At 37.9% G+C, this 17,777-nt stretch overlaps 2 protein-coding genes across 2 annotated transcripts; both read right to left on the bottom strand.

Annotated features, from left to right (window-relative positions):
- Positions 1-7,796: 7,796 nt before the first annotated feature.
- On the bottom strand, positions 7,797-12,534 carry LOC115958352. Its single transcript, XM_031076763.1, has 5 exons — positions 12,210-12,534; positions 10,877-11,647; positions 10,529-10,759; positions 9,893-10,486; positions 7,797-9,514 (listed from the first exon to the last, which is right to left on the bottom strand). Exons 1-5 carry the CDS (start codon positions 12,532-12,534, stop codon positions 7,797-7,799), a joined length of 3,639 nt encoding a protein of 1,212 aa, XP_030932623.1.
- Positions 12,535-12,688: 154 nt separating this feature from the next.
- On the bottom strand, positions 12,689-13,276 carry LOC115958345. Its single transcript, XM_031076752.1, has one exon. The coding sequence runs from the start codon at positions 13,274-13,276 to the stop codon at positions 12,689-12,691; it is 588 nt and encodes a 195-aa protein (XP_030932612.1).
- Positions 13,277-17,777: the final 4,501 nt, after the last annotated feature.

Raw genomic sequence — 17,777 nt, 5'->3', positions numbered from 1 at the left:
TGGAAAAGAATAATGAAGTCATTAATCTCAATAATGACTCTAATCATCAGGAGCATGATTTGGGGGAGAAAATAAAGGAGCAGACGTGGACTTCAGATTCTTTCCATTCACATGGTAAAGCGCAAGAGGCACGTGAGGAGGGACTAACTAATTCAGCTGTGGGTGTGGAAGGCAACACGCTGAAAACACGTGCATGTGTTTCTGAGGTTTTTAGGCGCAGCCTTGAGGAGATCGATACTGCTATTGCAAAGTTTGATACCGGGTTCAATAAGAAATCTAATGGAGAATATGTTGGGGGTGACAAACAAACCAATCCTCTATTTAAGGACAGTAATTCGGTGGGACAAAGGAGTGGGGATGTTAAATCTCAAGTCACTGTTAGCCAGCTTAAAAGGGGAAAGTGGACAAGGGTGCAAACTGTTAGGACTACTTCCATGGATCCGTTGGGGGTGGTTGTTGGGAAAAAGCGAAGCATGGAAGGGAGTATGGCAGAAAGGGAGAGTAATTCAGAGGTTCAAAATAAGAAGGGGAGAGTGGTGAAGGGGAGTGAATAAATTTTTTTTGAATTGGTGAAGGCTAGGTCCCAGCCCCGCTAGTTACAATGAGTATTTTATGTTGGAACTGTCGAGGGCTTGGGAACCGGCATACAGTTCAAGAGCTCAGGGATTTGATCCGGGCACAAGATCCTTCAATCGTGTTCATAGCCGAAACATGGCTAGTAGAAGCAAGGCTAGGTGACATTAGGGATAGATTGCAAATGGGAGATTATTTTGGTGTGTCTAAAGTGAATTTGGGTGGAGGTTTAGCTTTGTTTTGGAAAGAGGGGGTGGAGGTTAGTGTTGAGTCTTCATCACTAAACCATATAGATGTTTTGATAAATAAGAATAAGGAGGATGAGTGGAGGTTTACGGGTTTTTATGGTGAACCATTGACACAACGAAAGGTGGAATCATGGAATTTGTTGAGAAATTTGCATGGGAGATTTTCGGTACCTTGGTTTTGTGCCGGGGATTTTAATGAGATTACAAAATCTCATGAAAAAAGTGGAGGGAGATTGAGGCCGTATGGCCAAATGAAAGATTTTAGAGATGCTTTGGATGAGTGTGGGCTTATGGATTTAGGGTTTGTGGGGAGCAAATTTACTTAGTTCAAAAATATTGCCAATGGAATCACGGTATGAGAACGTTTAGATAGAGGAATGGGCACAATGGATTGGTTTGGAAATTATTTGGCAACAAAAGTGGTGATTTTAGAATGTGGAATGTTGGATCATAAACCAATGTTAATTCATCCTTGTGGGATACCGATGAGGAAAAATAAGCCATGGCGGTTTGAGAAGATGTGGTTGGAAGAGAAGGGTGTCATGATGTAGTAAACTCGGCTTGGAAGGAAGGGGAGGGCAGTACTCCAATGGGTGGTGTGGTGAACAAAGTGGGAAAGTGCCAAGTAAAATTAAAAATGTGGAGTAAACATTGTTTTAAGAATGTAACATGGGAGATAGCTCAAAAGAAAAAAAGATTGAGGGAGGCAGAAAATTTGGCTCTACAAGGAAATAATGTGGAGTTGGTGACAAAGCTAAAAGGTGAATTGGTGGGTTTGTTAGTAAAGGAGGAGCAGATGTGGCAGCAAAGATCCAAAACCCATTGGCTGAAATCAGGTGATAAGAATTCTAAATTCTTCCATACTAAAGCCTCTCAAAGGTTTAGGAGAAATCGCATCTTGGGAATTGAGGATCACAATGGGGTATCGTGTGTGGGGGAGGAAAAGGTGGCTGATGTGTTTGAAAATTACTATAGTAGTTTGTTTACAACCTCAAACCCAAATGGTTTTGAGGAAGTAACACAACATGTGGGCCGAGTAGTCAATGAGGAGATGAATAAGGAGTTGATTGGAGATTTTAGTAGAGGGGAAGTTGAGAGGGCTTTGAATCAGATGGCTCCTTTAAAGGCACTTGGCCTGGATAGGATGCCTCCAATCTTCTATCAGCACTATTGGAGGAATATTGGCGATGATGTGACAGATGCGGTGCTATTTTGTCTAAATACCGACAAGATCCCCACAGGTTTGAATCATACTCATCTCACTCTCATTCCCAAAGTGAAGAGTCATGTAAAAGTGTCAGATTTTAGACTTATAGCTCTTTGTAATATTTTGTACAAAATTATTTCAAAGGTTCTAGCAAATAGGTTGAAAAAAATTCTGCCATGTATCATCTCTGAATATCAAAGTGCCTTCCAATTTGACAAAGCCATTTCAGATAATATTTTAGTGGCCTTTGAGTTGTTACATCATATGAGAAACAAAAAAACAGGAAAGAGTGGGTCTATGACTATGAAATTAGATATGAGTAAAGTCTATGATAAGGTGGAGTGGGAGTTTCTAGTGAAAATAATGGAGAGAATGGATTTCCATCCTAGATGGAAGGGGTAGATTTATGAATGTATTAGCACTGTTTCCTTTTCTATAATGGTTAATGGGGAACTAAGGGGTAATATAGTGCCAACTAGGGGTTTGAGACAAGGGGACCTTTTATCACCATATCTGTTTTTATTATGTTCTGAAGGGTTCAATGGAAAAATTAACGGGTTCTCTCTATGTAGGGGTGGACCAAAAATTTATCATTTATTTTTTGCAGATGACGGCCTCCTTTTTTGTCATGCAAAGGTGGAGGAGGTGAAATCCATTCAAACTATTTTGGAAGTGTATGAAAAGGCATCAGGTCAACAAATAAATGTAGAGAAGACAACTTTGTTCTTTGGGAAAGCAGTGAGAGAGGAGACCAAAAATTCCATTAAAGTACTACTTGGTGTGCCTGAGATAAAGCATTATGAGAAGTACTTGGGACTACCTGCGTTGGTTGGTAAAAATAGAAGAGCAAGTTTGAATTATATAAAAGATAGGGTTTGGGGGAAATTACAAGGGTGGAAGGAGAAATTATTATCACAAGCGGGGAAGGAAGTGCTCTTGAAAGCGGTGGTCCAAGCTATTCCCACTTTTGCAATGGGATGCTTCAAACTACCAATTGGGTTGTGTAAGGACATTGAAATGTTAATCAGGAAATTTTGGTGGGGACAATGGGGGAAACGAAGGAAGATACATTGGAAGAATTGGGATACTCTTTGTAAACCAAAGATTGAAGGAGGTTTAGGGTTCAAGTATTTGGCAAAAAACAATGATGCAATGTTGGCCAAGCAAGTGTGGTGGCTTAGTCATGATACAAGCTCACTATTTTACTGTGTATTTAAGGCTAGATATTTCCCTAATGGCACCATTTTTTATGCCAAAAAAAAAAAAAAATTGGATCTTATGCATGGAAGAGTATTTTGAGGGCAAGAAAGGTGATGGTAATGGGAGCAAAATGGAGGAAAGGGGATGGCAAATCAATAAAAGTTTTTGTGGATAATAGGTTACCGGGTAGTTCAGGCAGTAAAGTAACTCTTGTCTAGCCGGGTTTGGAGGAAAATATGAAGGTGGCTGAGTTGATATCATCGGATAGGGTTGGCTGGAATGAATAGTTGGAGTCTCTATTTCTTCCTCATGAAGCTCAACAAATTAAGGCAATTCCCTTGTGTATGGTGCCCCAAGCTGACTGTCTTTATTGGAGTGCAGAAAAGAATGGAGTTTATTTGGTTAAGTCCGGATATAAGCTGCTCTGTGAAGAGGGAAGAAGGGATGCTACATCGGGTTCAAGTAGAGAAGGAATGGCTTCGCTGTGGTCTAAGATCTGGAAGCTAAAGGTACGGGGGAAGATACTTCACTTTTTATGGAAGGCCTGTAATGACTGTTTACCTACTAAGGTAAATCTCATGAAGAGGAAAGTTGTGGATGAACCTCATTGCGAGCTATGTGGGAAGCAGCCTGAAGATACAAAGCATGCGTTGTGGAACTGTGAGGCGATGGGGAGGGTGTGGTGTGTGGATTTCAATTGGGTGAGTGAAGATCTGATAGTGTACGGTACGTTTTTAGACCTGATAGAGATGTGCTTGAAGAAACCAGGTTCAGGCGAGCTGTTTGGGATAACAGCGTGGCATATTTGGACGCACCGTAATAGAGTTAGGCTGAGGGAGAAAACAATACCGTTGAGTGGTATCGGTGAAGCTGCAAAAAATTATTTGCAGCAAGTGAAGGCAATCCGTGAGTTTAGGGAAGATTAGACAATGGTTAAACGACCACTTAGGCGCAGTGGCTCCCACTGGCAGCAACAGAGTTCAAAGCAAACTTTGATGGAGCGTGGTTCAATGAAAGCGACGAAGCTGGAATTGTAGTGGTGGTGAGGGACTCCGCGGGTCAGGTAATTGCTGCACTAGCAGAAAAAATAAAAAAACCCCACTCCATGGACTGTTTGGAGATGATGGCAGCGAGAAGAGCAGCGGTTTTTGCACAAGAGATTGGCCTACAAAAATGCCAATTCGAGGGTGATTCAGAAACTATCATAAATGATCTTAATGGAGGGGATATGTCCTCTTCATCTTTTGGCCATTTAATTAGAGATACTTTAATTGTTGTTAATTCGTTTTTGGATTTTTCTTTCTCTCATATTGATAGGCAAGGCAATACCGTGGTACATGCCTTAGTCTAGAGAGAGCTCATTTATCTTTTCCTTTACTAGTTTGGATGGAGAATGTCCCATATGATGTTGCAGCTTTTGTTTTTGTAAATCACCATATTTCTTAATAAAATTCTTATATAGGCATGGGCCTGTTTCTCAAAAAAAAAAAATAATAATAATAATAATAATTGTATTTTTTTTTTAAGTAACTCATGATTGCAATTCCAAGTTTCAACATCACCTCGCTCACCACAACTATCTACTTATCCCAAAAAAAAACAGTTAGTCACTAAAAAGTTTTCCGCGATTAATGAAGAAGCCAAAAAGCATAAAATATTGTTTTTTTTTTTTTGTGGGAAAAGATTATTAGGTTAATTTCCATTCTCCATAGCTAAATATTAGTACGTAGCTACTAACTATCACCTTGCCAAGTTTTTTATAGGGTTTGTTTGGTTAAGCATTTTGAGAGACTAAGGCAATGTTTGGAACTGCGTTTGCTCCGTTTCTGCGTTTTTTTTTTTTTTTTTTTTTTTTTTTTTTGTTTTCACGCGTTTTTGGAGTATTGCGGTTACTGTGCATTGAACAGTAACCGCAAATGTTGACTTTCTGCAGTGAATAGTGCACATATACACTGTTCACGGATCCACAAATTTCATTTTTTATCAATTTTTTCATTAAAAATGGGTCCCACAGTACTATTCACACATTTAAAAATTATTTTACTACAGTGTTTTCAGTTTTCAGTTTCAGCAAAATAAATTCTATCCAAACACACCTAAATGAGTGTTTTTAAAATTTAAAACTCTTTTTTGCAACCTCAACTTTTCATAACTTTTTTACAAACGTTTATTTTAAACTTAAAATATAGCTTTTCAACCGCTTATACAAACGCACCGATAATGTCATTACCAACTCTTCCCACATTGCTGACGGCCACTGCCACTCACCCATTATCATCAACCATTTGTCTACCACCGATTGCTACCACCCAACTATTGATCATTGGTTGCCTTAGGCCACCCTTTGCTCAATCATCAACACCTGCTCATCATCAATCGCTATCAATTGTTGACCATTGTTGTCATCACCACACGTGATGTAGTTTGAAATAATGGGGATGATGAGGGTTGAAAAGACCGTGTAGAATTCGTTGAAAGATTTTGGCATAATTAAGCTAATTGTATTAAGTTAACCAATTACAATGTTCTTTGATTTCCGATTAACATGTCACAACAATCAAATCACCAAGTAAAGCAATGAGCAGTATTTACCGGTGATTTTTTGTTTGAAGTAAAAGCCAATGGATGAAAAAAAAAAAAAAAAAAAAAAAAACCTTTTATTAAAATCAAACTTGTAGAAGTAGATTCTAGTTAGTTCAACTGGAAAAGTTTCTAATTGTTAAATAAAAAATCTGAGGAAAAATGAAAGTCTTATTTCTATTCTCAAAAAAAAAAAAAAAAAAAAAAAAAGAATCAAACCCGTAAGAAATTTCACTATTAATATCAAAGTTTCTAAATTGGAATAAACCTTTTATTTTTAATTTCTATTTAAAGTAGAACTTACACATTTGATCCTACTATGCTTTAAGTTTCTTGAACTCTTCTAATTTGGAACTTCACTCTTGAATCGTTTTCGTGACTTCAAGGATTTTCCAACACTATACGAACATGAATAATTTTTTAATTTTCTTTCTTATGTCATGTTCTTCTCTCTACTCCCCTTCATCCAAACTGGCTGTTAAGATCGGTCTCTTGTTCTGTTAATGAACTCGTAAGCCTTAGTGGTCCATTAGATAGCTTATTGTCAAACTAACTAACAAAGGGTTTTCCATCCGTTACTTAATTGCCATTTTTTTTTTCTTTTCATAAGCTAATCTATACTAAGATTTTATGTTGGCTCCAATTAATCTGTGTCTTTATAACATACATTAATATATCCATTTTATGAAACTTTTTATGAAAATTTGAAAAGGCTATAAAAAAAAGTCAATCATTTTTTTCATTTTTCCTATAAAAAGTTCCTAAAATGGTTTACTAGTGTATACCTTAAGGGGGCGTTTAATTCGCTGTAATGTTACATTATACTGTAATATTATATTATTGTAATTTTACATTAATATAATCTCAATATAATAATACAACATTACATTATTTAGGAATGTGATGAAATTAAGATAATGTAAAATATTTTGTAGTTTCAGATTATGATAATGTTAAAAAGAAAAAAACAAAAAACCTTCACGTTATATCGTCGTAATGTGCATCACCTCAAAGACACACCACAACGAACTAAACCTTCCCTAAGAGCATGCGTCTGTAAAACTCTTTTAGGTTTTACAAGCATGAGAGCTTGTAGCCGTAGGATTTCTTATCCGTTTGGATTAAGGGGGAGCATGGACGGAGCCATGGTTTGACTCCCCCCCTTCCCCTCAAAAATTTTTTTTTTAATAAATATATTGTTATATGTGTGGGTACTAATTTTAACAATTTTGTTTTATAAAATTACATTTTTGCTTCCTTAATAATATCATTAATTCTTTTAAGATAGTATTGTTATAGTCACAAATTTTTCTACAATATTTTTACAGACAGTTAAGATAGCAAATTTTTATTAGCTCGCATTTGGGCTTATCACTTACATTACTTTTTACTTACCAATAATCACTCATCACATTAGCAATTTGTAAAAAAATTTGTAATTCTAGCATTTTCCTCATTTTAAAAACCAAATCTAAAACAAAATATACAAACCCAAAAAAATTAGTCCAACAACAAAACTACCAATAGTAAAACTAAACAAAATTACCAATAGTCAACAAATTTTACCCAAAACAAACAATCTAACCCAACTAAGCAACAACAAAATCAGAAACCGAAATCACTACATACAACTAGCGACAAAGCTGCCCCTAACTCTAAGTTCTGGTTTCGTTTCCAAGAGAGAGACAAGAGAGTATAATAGAATATATTTAGTCCAAAATTAACTTATTTTCCTTTGGGCATTATTTGTGCTTTAGAATATTATAGCTTATAGAGGGAATTCAAGTTTTTTAACCGTCCATACTCATAATGATTTTACACAGAAAAAAACGAAAAATAAAAAAGTGCAAAACTGAGGGGGATTTGCATTGCCATCCCATCCCACCTTGTCTCCAAAGTCCAAACCGTTTATCTCGTGGATCTTTTTTTTTTTTTTTTTTTGAGAAACCAGACCTCAAGCCTGGGACTTTATTGAAATGAAAATAAAACTAATGAACATCAAAGTCTACTAAAACAGCAATGTCTGAAGGTAAAGCATTCATCCAAACTTGGCTACCAACGTTGGAAGAAGCCTTTTTTGCGAGAGCATCCGCAACTAAATTACTCGTGCGGTTGACATGACTAAAAGTAGCTAAAGAAAAACTAGGAAGTAAATACCGAATATTGTCAACAATATTTCCAAAGGAAGATAGTAGTGAAGACCCCTGGTTTACTGCAAAAATGACTGTGGCCGAGTCACCTTCAAAGATTATGCATTGAAACTCCAACTCAGCTGCTAATTGGACTGCTCTGAGACAGGCCAACGCTTCCATATCAGGAACTGATGAAGATAGCGGAATAGGCATGGACAAGGCAGCAAGGGAAACTCCTCTCCAATCACGCACTATGATGCCAATACCAGCTGAGTTCGTCCGTTTGAAGAGTGTCGCATCGAAGTTCACTTTGACTGCATCTGGTTCTAGAGGGCGCCATTGATGCCAAGCAAAAGGTTGATGGATAGGGATTTCTGGAATCTGGCTAGCAATGAATTCCTGTACCAGTGCGCCAGCAACGGAACTGATATTCGCCATGGGATTAGCTGGGCGTCCAAAATGAAGAGCATTTCGTCTGTTCCACAAGCACCAAGCAATTGTTGCGAACAACTCTGTTCTAAGATCATCCCGAACCTGCAAAAGCTTGTTAAGTAAATCACAGAAATTAAGGGGAGGGGGAGATATCATGGTTTGGAACCAATGGAAAGGTTGCCACACAGGGGCTACGTGGCTGCAAAAGCACAGTGCATGAAGGGCATCTTCCGGAGTATCTTTGCACAACTCACACAAGTCCGACTCTGTAATATGACGCCGCTTCAGATTACACTTGGTAGGCAGAGCATTGTTACAAACTCTCCAAACAAAGTGTTTAATCTTGTTGGGCACCTGCAGCTTCCAAATTCCTTTCCAAAAACTTCTCTGAGAGGCCTGATTGGATGAGCTTGCATGGGCTGTTGAAGCCGAGGCAGCTAGCAATTTATAGGCGCTGCTTGTGCTATACTCTCCAGATGGAGTGCATGACCAAGTCACACGGTCAGGGGGTTTTCTGTGGCTAAGTGGAATCCCCAATACCAAAGAAGCTTCATGAGGTAGAAAAACCCGGTTAACCTCCTCAGATTTCCACACACCCAACTCTGGATTGATAAGAGAGCTCACCTTAGTTTCCGCCATAACTGAGGGGAGGGGGGAGAGGGTTACTCTACTTGGTTTTACCGAAAGCCACTTGTCTTCCTTAATTCGAACAGATTGACCATTCCCAATACGCCACACCATACCCTTTCTAATAACATCCTGAGCACCAAGAATGCTCTTCCATGCATAGGATCCAGTATTGGAATCCTTGGCATCAAGAATAGAGCAATTTGGGAAGAAACGGGCTTTGAAGACCCTAAAGCAAAGGGACTCCGGGTTTTGCATCATCCGCCATACTTGCTTAGCAAGGAGGGCGTCATTGAACTTCTCAATTTCTTTGAAACCCATTCCACCCACTTCTTTTGCATCACATAACCTCTCCCAACTAACCCAATGCACCTTCCTTGAATCATCATTATAGCCCCACCAGAACTTCCTAATAAGGACTTCTAGCTCTTTGATCAACCCTTTGGGTAGCTTGAAACAACCCATAGTGTACGTTGGTATGGCTTGAATGACAGCTTTAATGAGAACTTCCCTACCTGCAATGGACAACAGCTTTTCTTTCTAGCCCTGTAATTTCTTCCACACCCTTTCCTTGAGATAGATAAAACTCCTTTTTTACGCTCTCCCCACTAGTGCTGGCAAACCCAAGTATTTTTCATATTGTCTGATTGTTGGGACTCCCAACAAATGTTGGATGCGAGATTGGTTTTGTTGTAGGGTATTGGAGCTGAAGAAAATATTAGTCTTCTCTTTATTAATTTTTTAACCTGTTCCCCTTTCGTACATAGCCAAGATATCCAGGACCCTCTGACACTCAGCCTTAGTAGCACGACAAAATAGGACACTATCATCAGCAAAGAATAAGTGCGAAACTCAAGGACCATATCTACTAATAGCCACCCCCTTTATCTTACCTTCCATCTCTGCCTTTTTCAATAAGCCTTGTAGACCCATGGCACACAATAGGAACAGATACGGTGACAGAGGGTCACCTTGGCGGAGCCCCCTAGAGGGTTTAATGTTTCCAACTGGCTGCCCATTGAGAAGGATTGAGTACGACACTGACTTCATGCATGACATAATTATTCTTCTCATCCTCTCCCCAAGCCCCAAATGTTGCATTATTGCCTCCACAAAACCCCACTCCACCCGGTCATAAGTTTTACTCATATCAAGCTTTAGAGCCATAAAACCCATTTTGCCTCGTGTTTTTCTCTTCAAATAATGAAGCGTCTCAAAAGCCACAAGAATGTTATCAGATATCAACCGGCCTGAAAGGAAAGCACTCTGCAAATCTGGCACAGAAATAGCTAGAAACTTTTTCAAACGGTTAGCCACCACTTTAGCAATAAGTTTATAGATGACATTACACAAACTTATTGGCCTAAAGTCTGAAACTTTCTTGGGGTTTTTAATTTTGGGTATGAGGGTGATGAAAGTAGTATTTATGGAATCTGGAACAATACCTGAGTTTAAGGCTCGGAGCACCACTGCAGTCACGTCTTCCCCTACAATGTGCCAGAAAGACTTATAGAAAATAGGGGACATACCATCAAGACCAGGGGCTGTGAGGGGGGCCATTTGATTGAGAGCTTCTTTGACCTCACTAGCTTGGAAATCACCCTCTAACTGCTCAGTCGAATCCATCCCAACAACACTTTGGATACCACACAAGATAGTGTCAAAGCCATGCGGATTTGAACTGGTGAAAATTTGATCGAAGTAGCCCTCCACCACCTTCCCCAATCCGACCTCATCTTCTACCCAAATTCCATTGTCATCTTCCAATCCTGTAATCAAATTCCACCGATTCCTTTGATTTGCTCTACAGTGAAAATATCTTGTGTTCTTGTCCCCTTACTTAAGCCATCTGTTTCTAGATCTTTGCTTCCACATACACTCCTCTCTTGCTTGTAACTGTTGGATGTCATCTCGTAACACCTGAATCTGAAAAGGATTGTTTCTGTACCCTCCACTCTCCTTCTCCGACTTCAACTCAACTAATTTTTTCTTTACAGAATGTCGAACATGGCCAAAAGTCTTTTTATTCCACACTCTAAGATTTGTCTGGTAGGTAGAAATTTTGCTATTGAAACCCCACGCCGTGGCTTGTACCATCCCAACTCCCCAAGAATCTCGGATTACCTCTTCACAGGACCTGTCCCTTAACCACATGGCTTCAAACCGGAAAGGACGTCCTTTTTTATAAAACCGGTTTTGTTCTAGATCTGGGCTTAGGAGTATAGGCTTGTGATCAGAATGAAAAGCATCCAAATGGTGAATTCTGGAGGTAGGGAATTTCAGAATCCAGTCAACGGTAGCAACCCCTCTATCCAATCGGATCCAAACATTTTGATTTCCTGGGCGCCTATTACACCATGTGAATGGGAAGCCATTAAACCCCAAATCCTTCAACCTGCAAAAATCAAGAGCATCACGAAAACCCTGCATTTGTCTCTCCGGTCTATCAAGCCAACCCTGTTTCTCATCTGCATATAAGATTTCATTAAAATCACCAATACACAACCAAGGGAGAGTGAACCGTATACTCAATGTTCTGAGCATGGACCAGGAGTTTTCCCGGCTGGCGGTCTCAGGGTCTCCGTAGAAACCAGTGAACCGCCAGGCGTCATCAACTCCATGGTCAATAATGGCATCAATATGATTTTCTGAAAAAGATTGAACATCCACATTAGAATTAGCAGTCCAAAACAAAGCAAGACCATCCCCAGTATTATGACGTGGAACCACAAAAAGATTAGCATAATGTATCTTTCTACCAATTCGTACTAAAACTGATTTCTCAACCTTGGTTTCCATTAAGAAAATCAGCTTGGGATCTTTATTACATACCAACGTAACTAGTTCATCTTCTGTCTGTGGGTTCCCAAGCCCACGACAGTTCTAGCTAAGGCAACTCATTGGGCCCGGTGGTGCTGGGAACCAGCCACCACCTTCAAGTTTTCTTTTTCAAGATAGTTACACTCTGCCAAACATAATTCCCCCCCCCCCCCCTCATATCAACTAGTTCAATGCTAGGTCTTCTATCAATAACCATAGGAGAAGAGATTGGAATTGGATTACGTGGTTCACGGGCCAACTTCTTCCAGGTTCAAATGGATACTTGTGGATTAGAATTGGTAACACTGTTTGTGCAATCTTGCAATGGAATTGGATTAGTTCTCGGGCTGAGGGGGAGTGAGGCCTTACGTGGCGAGCATTCGGCCCTACCCCTGTCGGATGGAATGCAGTTTTCCTGGAGAGACAAACCAACAACATCTTCATCCAGTCTCACTGCATGGCTCAGATTGGTTTGTTTCAGACATGACCCATTAGCGGATTCACAACGCTGTCCTTCATCATGCTCACTACCCACTCCAGTATTACCTTTCTTGAAAGCCACAAAGTTATCCATGTAATGCTCGGCCTCCATAGCAGACTGTGCATCATGGTGTACATCATCTCGACGTGGAACTGGGGTTTCATTACTTTTGCTTGATTGGTTTTTCTTCCACCACGGCGGCTGGTTGCGTGCATTGCCTGGGATAACAGCCATGGTTTTTCTGCTTTGGCGAATCGGTTCCGCTCTCAACCACTCGCTGTATTGTTGATCCTCTCTTCTCAACTTCCCTCTTCCCCTCAACCATACTTCACAGTCTCGCTCCCCATGTGTAACACAACCGCACCAATAACAAAATTTAGGGAGGCGTTCATATTTTGAGTCCCACCAGCCCTATCTGTCTTCCCCCTGATCTAAGTTTTGAGCAATGCGGAAGTGGCTTAGAAATATCCATGGTTATTCGAACTCTCAAGAACTCGCCGCCCGCGCCGTCGTCTTCCGGGTCAGCCACTTGAACCACCTTCCCAATTGAGTTACCTACTGCTTCACCGGTTTCCTGGGACAGGTTCTTCAATGGAATATTGTGCAACTGCACCCAGAAAGTGACCTGACCGAAATCCAGATGAGGTATCTGTTCAACGTCAAGAACCCTTTGGAAAGCTATTAAGCTTTTGTCATACGACCAAGGTTCGTATTCGAGGACTCGTTCAAGGTCCAAAACATCTTCAAACTCAAATACCAACACATTATCACCCGAGTCACGAATCTTTAACTCACCCGCCGGTTTCCACAGTGGCTTGAAAGTGCAAGCCACTGCATCAACATTTAGCGTTCGTTTCGTAAAAAACTTCCCTGCCAACCGATGAACCTCCACATCCTCTTTGTTCGGAATGTCTGCACCCCCTTCTTCGTCCTCTGTAAGAGTGAAACGTGCCCACAAATCTTCCAGACCAGCCATGCTGGTAGTTCGAAGCAGAATAGGATTCAGAATAGCACTACACCGACTAAACGTACCGTCCTATCAGTCCGGAGACATGAAGGGAACAAAAACCCTAAACTAGGTTAGGGACAATATTCTACACATGACTGGGAGAAAAAACCCTAGCCGACATGAGAAACTTCTTTATATGTAACATTGTTTATCTCGTGGATCTTTAAAGATTGATATCATACATCTTTAATGATTTGACATATTACTATTAGCAGTGGGTCTAAAATTATTGTATAAAAAAAACTCACCCCGAGATCCACAGCTTTCACACCCCGATGGGCAATGATCTTGTCAATCAGTGTCTGAGACAGTGGGCAGAAGCCAAGTGCTGGAAATGTACTTTTTAGCTGAATGGACAAGCGCACCAGACTTTTATGTCTTTCTCAGCGTTTTCATTTTCACCCTGGTGGAAATGGAGAGAAAATCCAGTTAAAAGCACACAACTGTAAAGTTTTAACTTTGAACACTTTTTTTACCAAAAAAAATATATATTTCTCCTTCTATTTCTTTTCCTTTTGCGAATTAAACAAACAAAAGAATTCTTCTCTTTTTTTTTTTCAAACATATAAAGGAGAAGTGCTCATTTAATATTAAATCATGCTTTACCAAAAAAAAAAAGGAGAAGTGCTCCTTTTCTTTTTCTTTTTTTCGTTCGTTTTCCTTTCTCTTCCCTTTTATCACTTTTCGACTAAACAAAGTGTAAGAGGAAAGTCACATAAAAAATAAAAAATAAAGTGTAAGAGGAAAGATTCACTTAAAAGCAAAACAGAAACAACAAAAAAAATCAGAGTAAGCCGAACTTTTTTTTTTCCCTTACTATTTTGCAGGTCCACGAGATTAAAAAAAATCTTGAAAAAGTTAACTAATGTTTTTTTTTTTTTTTTTTTTTTTTTTTAAAAATTTATGGAACTAATGTCTTATTAACGAATACTTTAAAATATTAATTTATGAAAAAAAATTTAAAATTTTTTTATGGAAAAAGAAAAAAAAATTGATTTTTTTGATATTAAAAGTTTTCTAAAATATTCTATTTGAGCATTTTCATCAAAAGTTTTAAACTTTTTAGCATTTAACAACTAAAAAAGTCATCTTATAACATTTAACATATCACTTTACAATACACCTAACATTAAAACTTCTATTTATTTTACTACTTCATTTAAATATTCTTTTTTTTTTAATTAAACGAAAGAAAAAGAGTATGAGAGATAAATTCTTATTTTAATTGAAGTGATAATATATATTTTTTAAGATTTTAACTACAGTAGAATGTCAACGATGACATTTTACTGTAGCTAAGATGTTAAAACTTTCAAAAATAGCACCCTTGATGTAGTGTGCTTTTTTAGAATCAGATGTTAAAAAATAATATATTTAGCATTTAAAACCTTTGATGAGAATGCTCTTAACAAATTTCTTAAGAGCACTAGCATTGGAAGCGTAAGAATCCCCATAGTTTCTATTTTAGCAATCAACAAGGCCAAATTGTCCCACATTTAAGGGTGGATTTTTTATATTTTTGTGTAAATTTCATGAACCTATCCTGAGGTTTGTGATAATATCAACTAAGTCCAAAATATTTTAAACCTGCCAATTTGATCCTCAAAATACAACTTTGTCTCTAACGGACCAAACACTGTTTCTCTTCTGTCTTGTTCCTCTCCTCCTTTCTTCTCTAAGTTCTCTCTCAAAAATCTCTACCAAAAAAAAAAAAAAAAAAAAGGCACAAAAAATGAGGAAATACAGTCCAAACTTGCTGCACCAATTACCATATTGGAGATCCAACTTCGACTATGTACTCTATGGATCTATATATCCTATATGCATAGATAGAAAGGGAATCCAAACACTAAATCCTAATTGATTTATTCTCTCTCTCATCTGAATACCCAACCCCTATTTTTTGAATCAAAAAAGAAAAAAAGAAATCAGCAACTATGGATATGAAGGAGACTGGAGCTGGTTCATCGATGATGTCAGAAGGGGGAAAATGATGAATTTGAGATCATTTTCTGTGGTTATAATCCGGCCAAATCACGTGGTGTTTTAGAGACGGAGTGGTATCGCATTAAGCTCTCAGACCCACACTGCCGTAGTTCATACCCACATCGCTGCAAAAAAACCAACAAAAACTCCAGCCGAACAACACAGAAAATCAACACAACCCAAACTGTTAACCTCATATGAGAAACCAAAAAACATACCATATTATAAGAAGCACTACCCAAATTTGAAATCTAAAGGTTAGGCCGCGATCCACTACGTCATCGCGAAGAGGATGAGGGAGTCCGTTGAAGGTGAGATCCAGATCGAAGCACCACCATCGCGTGGGTTCCGATTTGAGAGAGTGATGAGAGTCCTTTGACGGTGCTAATGACGTCAATGTTGCGGTGGGAATTGGGATGACCCTTGCATGGTGGTGTTGCTAAATGACCAAGATCATGGGTTTTGCCGCGACTGATGTTCAGTGAAGAGAAACGGTGTTTGTTTTGTTAGGGGCAAAATTGTCTTTTGAGAATCAAATTTGTGGGTTTTAAAATGTTTTGGATCTACTTGATATTACTATAAACCTCAAGATAAGTTTGTGGAATTTACTCTACATTTTTTTTAACAACTATGAATAGATGGTTCTCGTACATGAGAACCAACTATTCATGAGGAGATAAAAAAAAAATTATTTTAATAAGGAAAAGAGATATAAAAAAGGTATAGAGTTGGAAAAAAGAGAAAGAAACTAAATTTTTTATATTATTTATTGGTTTAGTTTATATTATTTTAATTAATTATATGTAAAAATAAAAATTAAGATATTAAGTTAGTTTGATAATAAAAAAAAGATATTAGATTAGTTATAAAATAAGATGATAAAATAAATAAGAATATTAAGTAAATTTTGAGTAGGTAAAAGTGACTTTTATTTTGTAGCTGTCTAGTGGTTCGGTGATCCTATTAAAGTGGTAATTATTAAGCCAATACTGATTGTGGGCCCCACTTTTTTTTTTTACAAGGGGTCCCACTTTTATGTTTTTCGTAATATAGCCATGTCTAATTAATTATTTGTGAGTCATGATTTTTGCTCAAAACTTTAGGTCTTTTTATTTATTATGGGTTTTACTTTACCTTTTTTGCTATAAGTTTTAGAAAAAAATTAATCCATTTATTTTATTTAAATTTTAGCATTTGATTCGTATCAAACTAGTATTAAAAACTAGATAAGCTCTCTGAGAGAAAAACTTTTTTTTTTTTGGATGAACCTGAGAAAAACATCAAACATTGGTATTTGAGTACTGTTCATGGAACCATGCAAACAGTACTGCATCTGATAATAAAACTCAAATAGGAAATTGAATTGTCAAAAGGAAGCCCTCAACCATTACTTGACTCTTTTTTTTTTTTTTTGGGTGCTAATCTGCAATATATCTATCAAATCAGAACAGATGAACAATCCCCCTTACAAGCAGAGTCTATGACTCCAGAGAGATTGTCCTTATTACAGCATAAAGGATCTCTATTGCGGAGAGTGAATTTTACAGCAACATGTGCAGCTGAATTGCACTCCCTCTTGAGTCTTGACCCAACGAAAAAGACAGCCAGGAAAAGAAGATATAAGACTTAAGATACTACTAACTTACAAGTTACAACTAATAGACCATTTGTATGCTTCATCATCAGAGGTCAAGGTATCAAAACATTTCTTAGCATCTCCTTCGACTAAGATGTTATCCCAACGCTCCTAGCTTGTGATTGGCAAAGCCTATAGAGAGGATGGCATTTGCTTCAGTAATGAAGAAGCTTGGAACAAACCTTGATAACTTCGCCCCTGCCATCTCTTGCTACCTTAGCAAGGGCTGTGCAAGACTCGGCTAAGCTTAGCATTAAACCTTAGCATAACCCGATTGATGGCTGCAGTGAATGCCCATTTCGCCAGCAAATGAGTACCAAGAAAACTTTATCCTAATTCCTAACTTCACTTATTACCACAGCTAGCTCTCATTGAGGATGTAGCTTTCTAGCAACTATTATCACTTTTGAAAGTGTCTTTATTTTTAACATTACCTTCATAACTTAAATTAAATGATGAAAAGTAAACATTGTAGAAATACCACTGATGATGGCATTCAACGAAAAAAAAAAAATTCCCCATTTCGGCCGTGTTTAATTTGTGATATTGAGCTTGCAAGTTACAATTGCAAGTTTGTAACTGACAATATATATATGCATGGACATTCATGATTCAAAAAGTTATAATATTTACCAGATTACAATAACTCAACATGAATGATTTTCTTTCAACTCATCACATGTTAACTAATTTTTTCAACCTAAGTAATCCGACCTAATCCACATAGTTTTAAAAAAATGTGTTTTAAAGTTATCGGTTTTATTTATTCAAGATCTTGATACTTGATTATGATTTACTTTGATATTTTGATCATTATTTGTTATAAAGTTGGAATATTGTATCAAA

Source organism: Quercus lobata, chromosome 2 (genome assembly GCF_001633185.2).
Source record: "Quercus lobata isolate SW786 chromosome 2, ValleyOak3.0 Primary Assembly, whole genome shotgun sequence".
NCBI lineage: Eukaryota > Viridiplantae > Streptophyta > Magnoliopsida > Fagales > Fagaceae > Quercus > Quercus lobata.
Note: the sequence above shows the minus strand (reverse complement) of the source record. Positions and strands in the feature narration are given on the sequence as shown.